Below are 15,646 nucleotides of genomic sequence, written 5' to 3'. Positions count from 1 at the left end.
CAATTGATCCACTTTTGCCCAAACCCCATCTTGCCTAAAAGCAAGAAATCCCAATTAACATGATCATAAGACTTCTCGATGTCAAGCTTACATAGCACCCCACAATTCTTGCTTTTCAACATAGAGTCAATTTCCTCATTGGCAATAAGCACGACATCTAGAATTTGCCTTCTTTCCACAAAGGCATTTTGGAAGCCGGAGACCACTTTACTCACTATCTTTTTAAGCCTATTAGCCAATACTTTAGCCAATAACTTATAAAGACTACGCACCAAACTTATAGGCCTAAAATCTTTAGGCTCTTCTACCCCCTTTTCTTTGGAACCAACACTAGAAAAGTCGCATTGAGACATTTTACAAATTTGCCCTACTCATGAAAGTCACTGAAAAAACCTATCAACTCTTCCTTAACAAAGTCTCAACTAAACTATCAAAAGGCCATTAAGAAACCATCTAGCCCTGGGGCTTTGTCCCCATTAAGATCTAATAGGGCATTAAGCACCTCTTCCTCTAAAATCATCTCCTCCAACTTTACAACATCTTGATTAAAGTGTCAAAATTCGTATCCCTAATGCAATGCCACTCCCTTGGCTCCAATAAGATATTATGAAAAGCCTAGACAATCTCCTTAATCTCAATCTCCACAATTAAACAAACCTCATTAATTTTGAACTTAGCAAAAAGATCCTTCTTTTGTTTGCATTTGCCATTTTGTGAAAGAAATTATTATTTCTATCACCTTCTTCTAACCATACCTCCCTTAATTTTTGTCTCCAGTTAATTTCTTTCGTAAGTGCTCAGTTACAAAACTTCACCCTTGCTTCCTCCCTTGCAACCACCTCCTCTAGAGATAAAGCTCCCAACCTTTCTTTAGAATCCCAAAAACCTAGGAAATAACCAAATTATTTCTAACTACCACATTAACAAAAGCCTCTTTGTTCCAACTCTTCAATTTAGCCTTCAAAATTTTTAATTTCTCGACCAAGATGAAGCTACAAAAACCCCTAAAATTGAACCCCACCCACCATCTCTTCAGCATATCTTTGAATTCTTCATCCTTTAGCCACATATTTTCAAATCTAAAAGGAGTAGGGTCTCTTCTCAAACCACCCCCATCCAACAAAATCAGTAAATGATTTGACAGAGGCCTAGGTAAGATACATTGCACTACCCCACTAAAAGGGCCTTCCCACCCCTCAAAAACCAAAAAACGATATAACCTCAACCATGGTTGATTATTCAAGCCCCCATTCCAAGTAAAGGACCCCCCAAGCAAAGGAAGATCTCAAAACTAAAGGTCCTCAATGATTTCTAAAAAATTTCTCATGGCCATAAGCGCCCCTTCTTGGGAAGATCATACCATCTTCTTCATATTGGATAGATCTAACAAACTTTTTATTTCTACTATCAGTCACCCCCAATAACAAGGGAAGATAATAACATCACTTAAATGCAAGGGAAGGTCAGTTTTGGTCACAAAAGCATTAAGTGAGGTTTCTGTAATTGTCCCAATATTAAGCATGCAAAATATTAAAATGTCATTTAGCAAACTGGCATGTGCAAAAAAATGGCTTATGATAACAAACGCATAATAAACCAGACCTTCATGCCTTTGTATAGAGCCCTTGACCTACATGAGCGGAGACATGAATGATCATATTCAGATTTGACAAATTCCTGAAGGCGATGAATCTTATTCCTCCTACGCCACTGTTTCCATGACCATGCACAAGGATATGCAAGCACTGAAAGTATGCTGTGTACTGACCCTTCCCACCAATCATATGCAGCAACTGAATTAATCTCATCAATGAATCTGTTAAAAGCATCTTCATACCTGTAGATCAAAATAGTCAGAATATTAGAAAACATTTTTTTGAATCATGAGATGGCACAACCTGATGCTAATATGTTCTTCCAATACAATAGGCTTCTAAGCATACACATCTACTTGATCAGTAAGCTTCACTATGGAGCATATTCTGGATAAAAAATCCAACCTAATTGGACATTGCTAATAATTCAGATCACTGTCTTCTGTTGAATGAACAGAAAACACTAGTGAAAGAAAAAGGTTAAATTATCCAGCAAACACCAATATTTCCCATGATTGAAATCCAGCCATATTGTAAACCCATAATATCATAACATAAACCTAGCATCCAATTGTGCCATCAGTCAAAGTACCCTTTAAGTTAAATTGCTATCTTACACAATCTCTATGATTGCATTGGGAGGAGAGTAAGGAAGATGCCAGGGTTCTCTGAAAGTATTGGGACCCATAAAGTACATCCTGTAAACATGGCTCTGAGTTTCTTCAGCTCTGGTCCCCCGCACCTAGAAATTCAGAAACATAAAATGCAGAAAATTGTCTAGGGATAACCACATGTGGCTATTGATCATATTTGAAAAGGAAAAGAAGGAATACTTGCTATCAATCATGTACCTCTGACAACGAAAGAAGGTATGGAAAATGGTTAGGACTTTGTGTTTCAATTGAATTTGTACTATGATAAGAACAACCTGATCCCACCAATTTGATTCTCAAGGTACTTAATAATATAGCTAGAAGAACCAAAATGCACGACAACAAAAGCGAGAAAGGCCAAGGCCCTCCAAATGTATACATCAGCTCCTCAAGAGGTGTATAGCAATTTGGCATTCTATACTTGTCAGATATACATTTATAGGGACAGGATTGCTGAGTAACTCCTCCTGCAGTGTGGGCACCCTCTTGTAAGATGAGGGACAAAAGAACCAAAAAGTTAAAGAAAGAGACCAGAAATACTACCACGTATGTTAAAGCGCAACCGTCAGAATTACCTCGCACATATATAAAATCTGCCCGGTTGGGAAGAAGGTCAAGAGAGCAAGGAGTGCAAAGATGTACATCAGAGCCATCAACATCTTTGTAAGTGCCAACAGGGCATTCCTGTAAACAAACACAATATTCAAAATCATCCAGAAATTATTACATCAAGTTTGCAATGCTCAAATAACATATTTTAGTAATAATTGAAACTTCAAAACCTAAAAGACATTTTAGGGCATTAACAATTTTGAAGTGGATTCAGCCTTTGTTCCCTCTTGGGTGTCTCAGGTCAAGAGAAGGCCCTGAAAACTGAATGTGTGAATTTGCAAAACTATAGAACTTTGAAGGTGTGTATGGCTTGCTCTCTCACTTGGATCCCAAGATTGGCCAACTGAGTAGTGGGACCAATTCACTAAGCATGAAGCCAAGAGTTTATTAGGGATTTCATGCCACCCTGAAGTGTTATTTCTCCTAGGATCACTCATCGGGTTTTCTGATCTTGATTTATAGTTGTAACATCTCTTCTCCCAATTGCATAGTTCTGAAAGGAGCAAGGTGCATTTCAGGCACAAGACACAATTTAAGGCACACAATTGAGCAAAGTGAGGCATAACCTAGGTATATATGCAACTTTGTAAAATCCTGTATATTTGAACATGCAAACATTTGTCATATGCTCATATTACCAAATATGTTCAGTTTAAAAAGGAAAGGGCAAAACGATCTTGTTTTACCAGGAACTTAAAAAGAAAAGAAAAATAAAATAAAATAAAATAAAAAATTGACAACATGTGCCTCTTCAGCAAGGCATATGCAACAGCTGGGGAGTCATTGCACCTTGGGCCTAGGACCATCTTTAACATCCATGCCCATCTGTACTCTATATTTGCTCTGACTGGAAGGATAGCTCATCTTCCATGTAGCTCTCCTCACTACTAATTAATCATTTGTTTCCTATAAAAAAATATATCTAAAGACAAAGAAAGTACTTGAAAGGTAATATATCAATTGTAAACTAAAAGGCCAAAAGAATAGACAAAAATAATTTTCTTGATCAACTTACAAAGGTGAATAAACACTAGAACACTTCTACATGTACACACATAGACAAGCATACTTAACACATAGATGCATACATCCACACATTTGATGTGGATGAGAAAAAAAGGATGGCTTAACATAAAATTTACTCCATTTAATCTAGTAGGCAAAGTTTAACCATATATTTGTTCCATGCAACCTCAAATTTCTTTTACTCCTGTTCACCAGTGTTCACAAGCCCTACACCTAGTTCTAGTCCCACTATTGAGGGTCATATGCCTTAAAAAGATGCACAATTTTCGGTCAAGGCAAAAACAACCTTATCAAGAGATGACATACATAAATTTCTACATTATCAGGTAAAGTTTTGTGTTCTTTAGTTTAACCAGCAGTCAAATGACCTCCCTATGGCTGTTTGTTACATTGGATGCTCAAGCTAGGATAATTTGAAAGAAGTTTGAGCTGCGATGGAAAGTCCCTCCCTAATTCAGATCCACCAATCATGAAAAGTATTTATAGTATAAGCACACAAATTAGATGTTCCATGTCTCATTAATGTACACAAAAGCAGAGAAACAGAGATGAAATTGGAAAAACAGTAGACCACATAAGAAATTACTTTTCTTAATGACAGAAATCTCATTGGTCTAATAGGCAATAATTGGTTAAAAGTGCTTTAGTTCATGCTTGCAAAATGTGACATCTTTCTGTAGGCAATAATTGGTTCATAGTGCTTTAGTTCATGCTTCCAAAATGTGACATGTTTCTTAAGGATATAGAAAAACTACAAGGTTTCCCTATCGCATGGAATTATATATGATTTTAACAATCTAAACAAGTATCAAATGAAAGCAAGACATACATTGCAGAATGTACCATAAAGGCCCTTAGGGCATTTCTTTCCTGTAACTGTGCCCTCTTCTCCATGAAAACCACCATTGTTTCCAGCACCTCCACTGTTAAACATTATAAGACAAGTAATATGTTGTTATGCAGCAGATTTTCATTGGTCAACAGATCCTAAATCTATTGTTTTAATAGCCTATCAAAATGGTTACAGAAAGTTCTTAAAGTAACAAGGTTTTAGGTATCTTGCAATCAATAAGAAACTTATTCACAAGATTTGTACAGGTCCATGCTCAAACACTGGATAAACATTTATGTGTGTGTCGTGATAGACATACCTACTATCAATGGCACCACTTATCATTGCAACTGCAACATATTCATCACCCACATCTATCTTAGACCAGTGAAAATGAACTCTTCCACCCCCACCCCCTCCACCACCAAAAAGACCACCATTGCCTCCAACAGCAGATAAAGATGAGTTTTCTGCCAGCACAAGTGTTTGAAGGAAAAGGAGAATTGTCCCACCAGAACCACCACCAAGTCCACCAATCAAAGTCCCATTAATGTTTCTTGTTGCCCCAACATAGCTCTGACCATTGGCTCTCAAAGCTCCATAAATATCAAGCGTTAGAAGAGGCCACTGAATGGATCCCATCACTAGTAAAAATGAAACAAAGAATAGGTGAACATAATCTAGGTGTAAGATCAAATAGCAAACTGGATTGAGGCATCTTTGGAAGCTAAAGTGAATTGATTGATAATATTTTCTCAGCATCCAGTACTTATTCATAGGATTTTTTATTTTTTTTTATAAAATTGTTCATAAGATATTATACAATCTAAAACATCAAACCTATGTAGCATTGCTAAATGGGAAAACCATCAATATCTCCAGATTATATATCGAATGGTTTGATTGAGAAACCAACATTTTCTCACACTTCATTAAATATATATATATATATATATGTGTGTGTGTGTGTGTGTGTGTGTTTATCTCAAAATTACAAATTGTCCCCTCAATAAGACTGTGATTTGTGGTTATGTTAAGATGTGAGTATATTCTAAGAAAATGCGTGCAGAATACCCATCCACATGGTTGGGTCTTTTGAATTCTTTTCAGCATTTTCTTTCTCCTCTTGTTTTAGCTTCTTAATATAACTCCAATGAGTTAAACCACCAATTTGACCCAAAAGCTTAAATTGTCATACAATGGGCCAATAATGTATGTCAAAGTCAACCTGGGTTAAAGCATTGAAATTGTTTACTTATCTGAAAAATGGAATAAAAAGGAATATTAATCGGATGAAATGCAGAATATTGAATGGAAGCCATAACTTTAGCTGTGTGAAATAAGTTTGGATCTAGACCGAATAACCATAACTGTGTGAATTAAGCTTACAATTCAAAACCAAATTTGGTGCAAGAAGTTAAAATTAAGATGGCAAACTAAGGGGGAATATTGAAATGAAGGGAAAACAGGAAATGTTAACCTACAAAGATAGAAATCAAGGAAAAAATAGGAAATGTCAAATAAGCAATATTCACGATATGATGGTTATTTCTTTCAAGTGTTTTGGGAACTCTACTAGAGGCAAGACTCTTTGGAAGATTGTTTATCTTACTTTGTTGTGGATTGTATGAAAAGAGAGGAATGCTAGGATTTTCGAGGATACTTGGAAGACATCTGAGATGATGTAGGACTTGCTTCATTTCTATGTTTCTTTTGAGCCTACTGTATTGACATTTTTAAACCCTTTCCTTTGAGTGTAATTCAGCTTAGTTGGCTTTCGATATGTATACCCTAGGGTTGGGCCTATTGGGTGACTTCCTAGATGAACTTTAAGAGATGTTATACTTGTATAGGCTTTTCGCTCCTTTTGTATAGTCCTCCTTCTATAGTGGAGGTTTCTCTAGGTCTTTTTATCAGGTTTGTATATCATGAGGAGGATTTCTCATCCTTCTCATATTTTTATTCACTTTTAATTAATACATATGTTGTTTCTAATAAATAATAATAATAACACCTAAAAATAATAATTACAATAATAACACCAAAAAAAATTGCATACTTACCAAGAGGAACAACTCAAAGCACTAACATTATAATAACTCCAGCACCCATTAGTTTTTGTTACATAAATTAAAAACATAAATATGATAAACAGAGAAACTTATTTCTGAAATTTGTACCATATGTTGAAATTATTACCTATCATTCCCCCTCCAGCCACATGTCCATAAGATTCGTTGGGACCCTCAGTTCCACTTCCCAATTCACAGGGAAGCTCAGCACTACCATATTTGTCACCACCTTCACTCACCCTCCCATGAAAAAGTCCTGAGCCGCCTCTTCCGCCATGGCCAGCACCACCACCAGCTCCATTTGAATAGTTACCCTTACCGATGCCTGTTCTGCAACCTAAAAAAGATTCCTTGCTTAGTCAGAAAGTTTTAAACATACAGCAATTTGTTTATTCAGCTTCTTTAAGATGGGATCAATTAGTCATTGAGGTTAATTGCAGAAAGAAACAAAAGCAAAAGAAGGAAAGAACAATAAAAGAATTACAATAAAACTAACTCATGGGATATTATTACCTAATTCTGATGCAGAAATCATGCCATCGGTATCAATGATGATAGTTCTTGCCCTGTGGATGTGAATGATGCTTCCCTCGATGAGGCCATTAACAAGAAGGTCCTCAACACGACAAATCTTCCAAAGGTTAAAACAAAAAATGGATAAGTTTAATTGGCCTATCACATCAACCTAATTAGCAAATTGAGATATGTCTGATTAGCAATGAGCATCATTTGAACCCACCAATTGAAGCCTAAACAGAGGGGGATACAATTTTCTGGTTATTTGTCTCATTGAAAATTATTTAAAGATAACAATGTACTTCTTCTCTTTGTCAATGTTTTTTTGATAGGTAAATAAGCAGAATACATAAAAGGCACTTGCAAAAAGGCGCAACAAAGTACACACGGGATATTCAGATATGGCCAAGAGGCAAGCAAGAAAAGAAAAAAGAGCAACTAAAACCCACCTTCCCACCAACACCCAGCTCCCAGGGGGGCTGGAAAGCCCATAGCAGAAACCTAAAAAGAGAAACAAAAGAACCCCTACCCATAACAAAAAGAACCCCTAGCAGAATAAAATAAACACCTACGATCAGTTGAAACCCCTACCGTTAAGTCCCCACACCCCTCTCCTTTCCTCTTACCGTGGACAGAGCACTATTGTAATTGATTGAGTACTTGAGCCCTTAGATTTCCTTCTCAAGTTGAGAAGATGACATGGATTTTCTCCTTCCCCCTAATACCTTAACCCCACGACCTTTCTTTGATTCCAATTTTCTAAGAAGAGAACTAATTTTCTTTTCGAAACCCAAAACTAGCATCCCCAAACAATTAGAGAACTCAACAAAACCATTGGGAAGACACACAAAATCCTCCCCTTCTGCCATGCTGCCCAAACCCACATCCCTAGGAGGGTCCACTCCTCATTCCTGGCCTCTAATTCTTTCTTGATTAAAATAAATTTATTCCTTGATTTCAATCTGTACATCTCATATATTTATACAAATAGTCTTAGCACAAAAAATAGAAACGTTCCTAACCTAATTCTATCAAATCCCCTTGATTATGGGATTGTCCTAATCATATCTTTAATTACAAAAAAACAGCTATAACATTTCCTAATTACATTCTTCCACACTCCTCCTCAAGCTAGTGAATAGATCTTTTCCATTCCCATCTTGGATACACTTGCTTGAAACATTGTACTGCTTAAACCTTTGAGAAGTATATCTATAAGTTGGTAGTTGATAAATACATAAGGAATACAGATCAACTTACTATCTAGTTCCTCCTTAATAAAATGTTTCTCTATCTCTATGTGCTTCGATCGATCATGTTACACTAGATTATGTGCAATACTGATTGCAAATTTATTATCGCAGTAAAGCCTCATTAGGTCATCTCATTTAATTTTTAAATCTTATAAAATAATCTTCAACCATAGTAATTCACAAATTCCTTGGGCCATTGCGCGAAATTCTGCTTCTGCACTAGACCTCGGCACCAAACTCTATTTCTAACTTCTCTAGGTTATCAAATTCCCACCAAGAAAGGTGCAATACCCAGTGACTGACTTTCTATCAACCACTAATCCAGCATAATCTGCATTTATGTATGCTTCAAGTACTAGTCTTGAGTTTCATTTAAATAGGATGTTCTTTCCTAGAGACCCCTTAAGGTATTGTAGCACTCGATTAGCAGCTTATAGATGAACCTCTTTTAGGTTGTGCATGAACTGGCTAATCACACTCACAACATATGCTATATCCAATCTTGTGTGAGAGAAATAAATGAATCTTCCTACCAAATGTTGATACATGTCTCTATCTACTACAACATTTTCCTTAGCCTCTCCAAGCTTATGATTAGGATCTATTGGTGTGCTTGCTAGTTTACACGCCAACTTCCTTGTTTCCTTAAGAAGGTTTGTTACATATTTCTGCTTAGAAATAAAGATTCCTTGCTTAGAATGTGCAACTTTGATTCCTAGGCAGTATTTCAACTTTCCTAACTCTTTAATCTCAAACTCCTTGATCAAGCATTGCCTCAAAGTCTGTCTCTCCTTTTCATTATTTCCTGTCACAATGATGTCATCCATATATACCAGAAGAGTTGTTACTCCCCCTGAATCTAAATATTTGATGAACAATGTATGATCTCCTTAACTTTGTCTATATCCCATGTTTTTCATCACTTTAGCAAACCTTCCAAACCAAACCCTTAGAGACTGTTTCAGCCCATATAGAACTTTCTTTAGTTTACATACCTTTTTAGTGGCTAAATCACTTCCAAATCTAAGAGGGATTTCCATATAAATCTCTTATTCCAGATCTCCATTCAAAAATGCATTTTTGACATCGAACTGTCGTAGATCTCAGTTATAATTTGCCCCCAATGATAACAAAACTCTAACTGTGTTCATCTTGGTAATTAAGGCAAATGTCTCTAGATAATCCACGCCATATGTTTGAGTATATCCTTTGACCACCAATCTCGGCTTGTACCTCTCCAATGTCCCATCTGCTCCATACTTAATAGTATAGATTCACTTACATCCCATTGATCTTTTCCCTATAAGCAAATCTACCAACTCCCAAGTTTTATTTTTTTACAAGGCCTCCATTTTTTGCCTTCAGTTTTCATTAGAAAAAAACCTCAAATAGAGTGGTAAGGATATGAATATTGTTCAAACTTGTAAGAAAACTCTTATGGGATGGAGACAACTTTTTGAATGACACAACATGAGAAAGTGGATACAAAGGACATTGAGTGCATTCCCTCATTCCTTTCCTAAAGGCAATAAGGAGGTTTTGGTCTATGAGTTTTTTAAACTGAAGTTTTGACTCAATTCTCAAGGGAGGATGAAAAACTGTTACCTTATTTCCAGAAGTCAATTCAGATTCTTAGACTTGTATAAGTCGAGGAACTGCAGCTTTCTTCTTTAAGTACACTTTGTCAATTATTCGATTCTTAGGAGTAAGCTCAATGGATGACTTGGGTCTAGAGGAGAGTACGACAACTGGATCAAACACTTAAGGTAGGCTAATACGATCAATGAGAGGTGCAGATACTAGATTAGACACTTTAGGAGGGTCAATAGGATCAATGAAAAAGGGCTCGTTGAAATAGAAGTGTCGATCATTGTCTTTCTCAATGGAATTCTCCCCTTAAATATAAGAAGTGAGAAAATAAGAATCAATTTTGTTGAAAGTAGCAGTTGAGACAAAAAAAAAAAATTGGATGATGGATGGTAACACTTATATCCCTTTTAAGTTGACAAATATACCACAAAAATACATTTGACTACTCTTAAGTCCAATTTTCCATTGTTTGGACTATGAACATGCATAAAGGACACACAAATATTTTAGGAATGAGATGATTTGTGGTTTTTATATTAAGATAAAATGATAAGAGTATTTCCATGGGACTTTTGAAACCTAAGACTCTGAAGGATAATTGGTTTATGAGATGTGTGGCAGTTAGGACGACCTCCCCCTAATAAGATTTAGGCACATGTTTTTGGAACAAAAAAACTCATGTTGTATCAAGGAAGTAACCATTTTTCCTCTCAGCAACTCCATTTTGTTGTAAGGTATTCACACACGATGACTCATGAATTATACCTTCATGATGAAAGTATGAAATTAGAACTTGATTGAAATAATCTTTGGCGTTGTTAGATTGAAACCTTTTGATAGTGACACTAAACCAATTTTTTATCATGTTATGGAAATTTGGGAGAACAAAACTCACATCAGATTGGTGTTTAAGTGAAAAGATCCAAGAGACCCTAGTACAATCATCAATGAAAAACACAAACTAGCATGCCCCAGATATATTTGGGATAAGCGAAGGACCCCAAATATCACTATGAATTAAATAAAAAGGCTCTAAACTTCTTTTATTACTGATTGAAAAGGTTGAATGCTTGTGTTTGGCTAGTTCATACACTTCACAGTGAAAGCTCTCAACATCTAATTTCCTAAACAGAGAAGGAAACAAGATGTTAAGAATTCAAAACAACGGATGTCCAAGCTCATGATGATGAAGCTAGATTTTTTCTTTATTAAAAAGGAGGTGCTAAGAGAGAAGAGATATGGATGATTCGCTTGGTGTCTCAAGGCAGTATAGCATGTTCCATTCCGTAGCAAGTCTAATCATCTTCCCTAAATTCTGGTCTTGAAATACACAATATGGTAAAAAATCAAATTACAACCCAACTCTTTTGTAAGCTTTTGTATAGAGACAAGATTAGTAGACAACTTTAGAACATGAAGCACATTTCTCAGAGTGAGGGTAGGACTAATTTAGATATCTCCTACACTTGCAATGGTGATTAACGAACCATCAGCTATGGTTATTTTCCTATTGCTTGAACAAGGATTATAGTTGTGAAATTGGTGTGATGAATGAGTCATGTGATCCGTGGCACCTGAATCTATAACTCATGAATTGACAAAGGTTTCATTCGAGGCTTTTAATCCAATGGAAATAGGAGACTTACTTAAAAGTGTCAATGAGGAGGTACCTGAAAGTTTCTCAAGAGTTCTCAACAAAGTTCTTGATTTTTCAATTTCCTTCTAATTGAATTCACCTTGTTTCAGGGATCTTTCTGCACTAGTTGAATCGAAGACAAGTGTGTTTGTCCAATATCCTTCAGCTACCCTCCATTGTAACTGGTTGTCATTTTTCCAAATTGAGCGGTTTCTTTTTTTCTTTTAGGGAAAAATTATAAAACAAAGACTTAAAAAACTCAACTTAAATAGTCAAGCCTTAAATACCCACGGGCTGAAAAGTGAAGTCGGGGAGAAACCAAGTCGACAGTCTAAGGTGGCATCAACCGATGGTAGCATCGAGATCTTAGGGCAACTGCAACGGCAACATGAGGCAAATCCAAGGAGACGACGGTGGCCCAATGAGATGAAGACAACAACTGTGTTGTTGAAGGAGAGGGATGGTTGACTGTGTGTTTACAATCGACCCACTTCCTGTTGGTGGCATAGCAGCAGCGCAAAGTGGAGACACTATGGCACGAGGAGAAGATGACAACAAAACGAGGTGAAGACAAAGACAACGATGAGGGGTGACGGCAAGGGCTCGATCCTTGTTTGCAGCAGTGGTCGACGGTGTGGAGTAGCTTTGGTTTCTGGCTACTTTCTCGATAAGTTTCACGATCAGTTTTTTTTTTTTTTCCCCTTTTTTTTTCTGCGTCAGTGCAAGGCTCTAAAAATCGATAATGAAAGAAAAACTTTTAAGGTCGACAACGAAGGTCGCATTGAACTTGGCAATGAAGACCGAAGAAAATTCTTCTCCCAGATTCACGAGCCTAAGGCTTTGATACCATGTGAAAGAAGAAGAATTGGAAGGTAAATAGAATAAATTTTTCCTTGATTTCAATTTGTACATCCCATATATTTATACAAATATTCTTAGCACAAAAAATAGAAACTTTCCTAACATAATTCTATCAAATCCCCTTGATTATGGGGATTATTCTAACTCTCTCCTTAATTACAAAAATACAGCTATAACCTTTCCTAATCATATTCTTCCACATTATTCAACAACACATGAAGCATTGCTGTATTCTAGCCATTCTCAATGGCACAAAATCATAGAGCATATCTTGCAACAGAAAAGGATGAATGGTTTCAATAAGGTAGAAATTTTACTCTACTTATTCCCCTCAGCACGGTAGCTCCTCTACTGGCTAAGTAATTTCAATTGCTTTAATTTTAAAAATCTATTATTATTTGTTTTATGTATTGAATGTTATTATTACAATGATTTATTTTCCATCTGTAAGTTAGTTGTATCACTGAAAACATCCCAGCATCCCTATATGAAGTGTAGAATAAATTGCCCAAATGAAAAGCAGATATTTCCCAAAATATATTAGTATAATAAGCAATTCAAAGATAAAGCTGTCTTACTTGAAGTGAAAAGGATAGTGTATTATTAACATGGCAATCATCTGGTGGGGTAATCAAATCCATTGGGCATGTCTGACTCTCACAACGGGATTTTGTTACCCTACAGATGGAGAGACAAAGGAGAGAGAATTACAGAAATGATTTAATTGTGGATGATTGTGTACTCTTAGCAGTTCCAAGAAAATGAAGCAGGATTTCACACTCACATGCTTGTATCATCATCCAATGGAGCCTGAAGTAAGGAACCAGGCCCAACCTGACAAGTGCAAGCAGTTGAGGAAAAGAAATTTACAGATAGAAAAATTGAAAGGACATTACAAATAATGTAAGAGACAGTACTGAAACAAGAAACTAAAATCATCTGTGATCAAAACAAACAGAAACAAGTTGAAGAAAGAAGGCATCGTAACAAGAAATACAGTTCCACAAATGCAAAGGTTGTAGTCCTGGCACACAAATCGTTTGTATACTAATATTATTAAACAAACCAAAAGAAATGCAGATGCATGCTAAAAAGATTCATATTATTAAACAAATACTTTATCATAACATTAAAAGCCAACTGCAAAGTACAAAAGGAAGTGCAGGAGGTGAAGACAAGAGGGTTGCCTTCATGCATCATTAAGATAGAGAAGAAAAATAAAATAAAATAAAAAGGACCAAAAAGAAATTAGTGGCAATGTAAAATATCAAAATACAAGGTGCACAAAGCCAATACTTCTTAACGATCCAAACTGAAGGCCCCAATAAAAGTGAGGCAACTGTCCAAGTAAAAGACATACTCATGCAACATAATAGAATAGAACCAGAAAAAACAAACTTGAAACATAAAAATGATCTGAAGATGAAGATGTAACAGCAGCAACCATTTGTAATGATCAAAGAAGAAAAAACCAACAAAAAGATATACTGTTGTAAATGTTGAAATAACACCACAAAAAGGAAAATAAGAAGAAAATGATGATGATGTCGGTGACAAGAATGATGTCCATACTTGGATAAGGCAGTAACCTTGCAAAGTAGATTATCAACACTTTGAAGGATCATTTTCCCCTTCTTGTTCCTTAAGGTGAAAGCAGAAGGGAAAGAGTACAATCTATTAAATACTTCAATTTACTTATAGCTTTGCATGTCATTTTTCACTTACTTCCACAGACAATTTGCATTTATGCACCTTCATATTTGCAGAAGGATTAAAGAAATTCAGATTGAAATTCAGATTATTAGCACTTTGGAGGAGTCAAGCAGTTTTTTCCTTCTAGTTCTTTATATTGAAAGCAAGGAGAAACACATTCCATTATGAACACCAGTTCATCCATAAATCAATTATCCATACTTCTCATGGACAATTGGAAAAAGAATACTGATTTCACATATCTTTGCATCATGCATCCATGGTAATATTATGGTAGGCTGCTGTTGATCCAAGATTCAAACAATCTATTGGCAATACTGGTCTATTGAGGAGGAAACTTTCTGAACATGAGGAAAAAAGCAGCCTCTGGGCAAGCCCATCATGTACAGATATGAAAGCTGATTCCAGAGGTGCTTTGGATTTTCCTTTTTCTGGTTCATTGGCAAAGGATTCCTAATCCTTCCTTGGTATGCTAACTATCCCTTTCATATTCACAAACATATTCCATCTCCAGTTCTTGAAAGTTAGTAATAATAATAATTATAATAATAATTGATTCCAGATGTGAATCCATTCATAAAGCTCATAACTGATTCTAGATATGAATCTATTCATAAAGCTCATAAAAATGTACAAAGAAAACATAAATCTGTCTTACGGTTATATTATAAAACAGTGACAAGGAAAGTCGCTGAGCTTTGATTGCATCACCATGACCAGTCAACTTCAGAAGTCCCTGACCATATACAGCCAAGTTCGTATTTGAACTAATTACAGAATTTTCCTGCCAAAAACAAGGATTTATAATCACGGTTTCAGATATAAAATTCACCAAGAACAAAATATGTCCACAACAGCTAAATATGGATAAGGTTAAAATAACCATACCGTTAGAACAATAAGATTCCTAACTTCAAGGACAGAAGTGGTAACAACAGTATTTCCACCACCATCAATTTTGATTTTAGAGTTCCACATGAGTAACATCTTCACAGCCACTCTAAATGCACCAAAAACCTTCACTCATTTATAAAAAAAAAAAAAAAAAGGGCACACAAACAAGAAAGACAATTTAGACCATGAATAGAGCATCGGCATATATTCTACTTTCTGAGGGTGTTACTGCATAATTTGCTAGTACTTATAGATCTTAAAACATGAGATATAACATGTACTTCATGGAGAGAGAACACAAAATATTCAGACAAGATTAGCTGCAATAGATTGAAAATTCTAAGGTGCATTGTTTAGAGTTCTCAAAAGATGTAGAAGAAGAAAGAAAGGAAG

General features: G+C 35.8%; 1 protein-coding gene across 1 annotated transcript in view; it reads right to left on the bottom strand.

Annotated features, from left to right (window-relative positions):
* LOC117929191 overlaps window positions 1-15,646 on the bottom strand; it is a 55,955-nt gene that overhangs the window by 11,055 nt on the left and 29,254 nt on the right. Inside the window, exons 6-17 of the mRNA XM_034849449.1 lie at window positions 15,248-15,376; window positions 15,018-15,143; window positions 13,431-13,480; window positions 13,225-13,324; window positions 7,304-7,421; window positions 6,918-7,127; window positions 5,038-5,362; window positions 4,716-4,809; window positions 2,824-2,932; window positions 2,447-2,715; window positions 2,213-2,337; window positions 1,603-1,837 (exon numbers count right to left, since the gene is read on the bottom strand). Of these exons, the coding sequence (XP_034705340.1) occupies window positions 1,603-1,837; window positions 2,213-2,337; window positions 2,447-2,715; window positions 2,824-2,932; window positions 4,716-4,809; window positions 5,038-5,362; window positions 6,918-7,127; window positions 7,304-7,421; window positions 13,225-13,324; window positions 13,431-13,480; window positions 15,018-15,143; window positions 15,248-15,376 (1,890 nt within the window). The remainder of the gene's footprint in view (window positions 1-1,602; window positions 1,838-2,212; window positions 2,338-2,446; window positions 2,716-2,823; window positions 2,933-4,715; window positions 4,810-5,037; window positions 5,363-6,917; window positions 7,128-7,303; window positions 7,422-13,224; window positions 13,325-13,430; window positions 13,481-15,017; window positions 15,144-15,247; window positions 15,377-15,646) is intronic.

Source organism: Vitis riparia, chromosome 2 (assembly GCF_004353265.1).
Source record: "Vitis riparia cultivar Riparia Gloire de Montpellier isolate 1030 chromosome 2, EGFV_Vit.rip_1.0, whole genome shotgun sequence".
Taxonomy (NCBI): Eukaryota; Viridiplantae; Streptophyta; class Magnoliopsida; order Vitales; family Vitaceae; genus Vitis; species Vitis riparia.
Note: the sequence above shows the minus strand (reverse complement) of the source record. Positions and strands in the feature narration are given on the sequence as shown.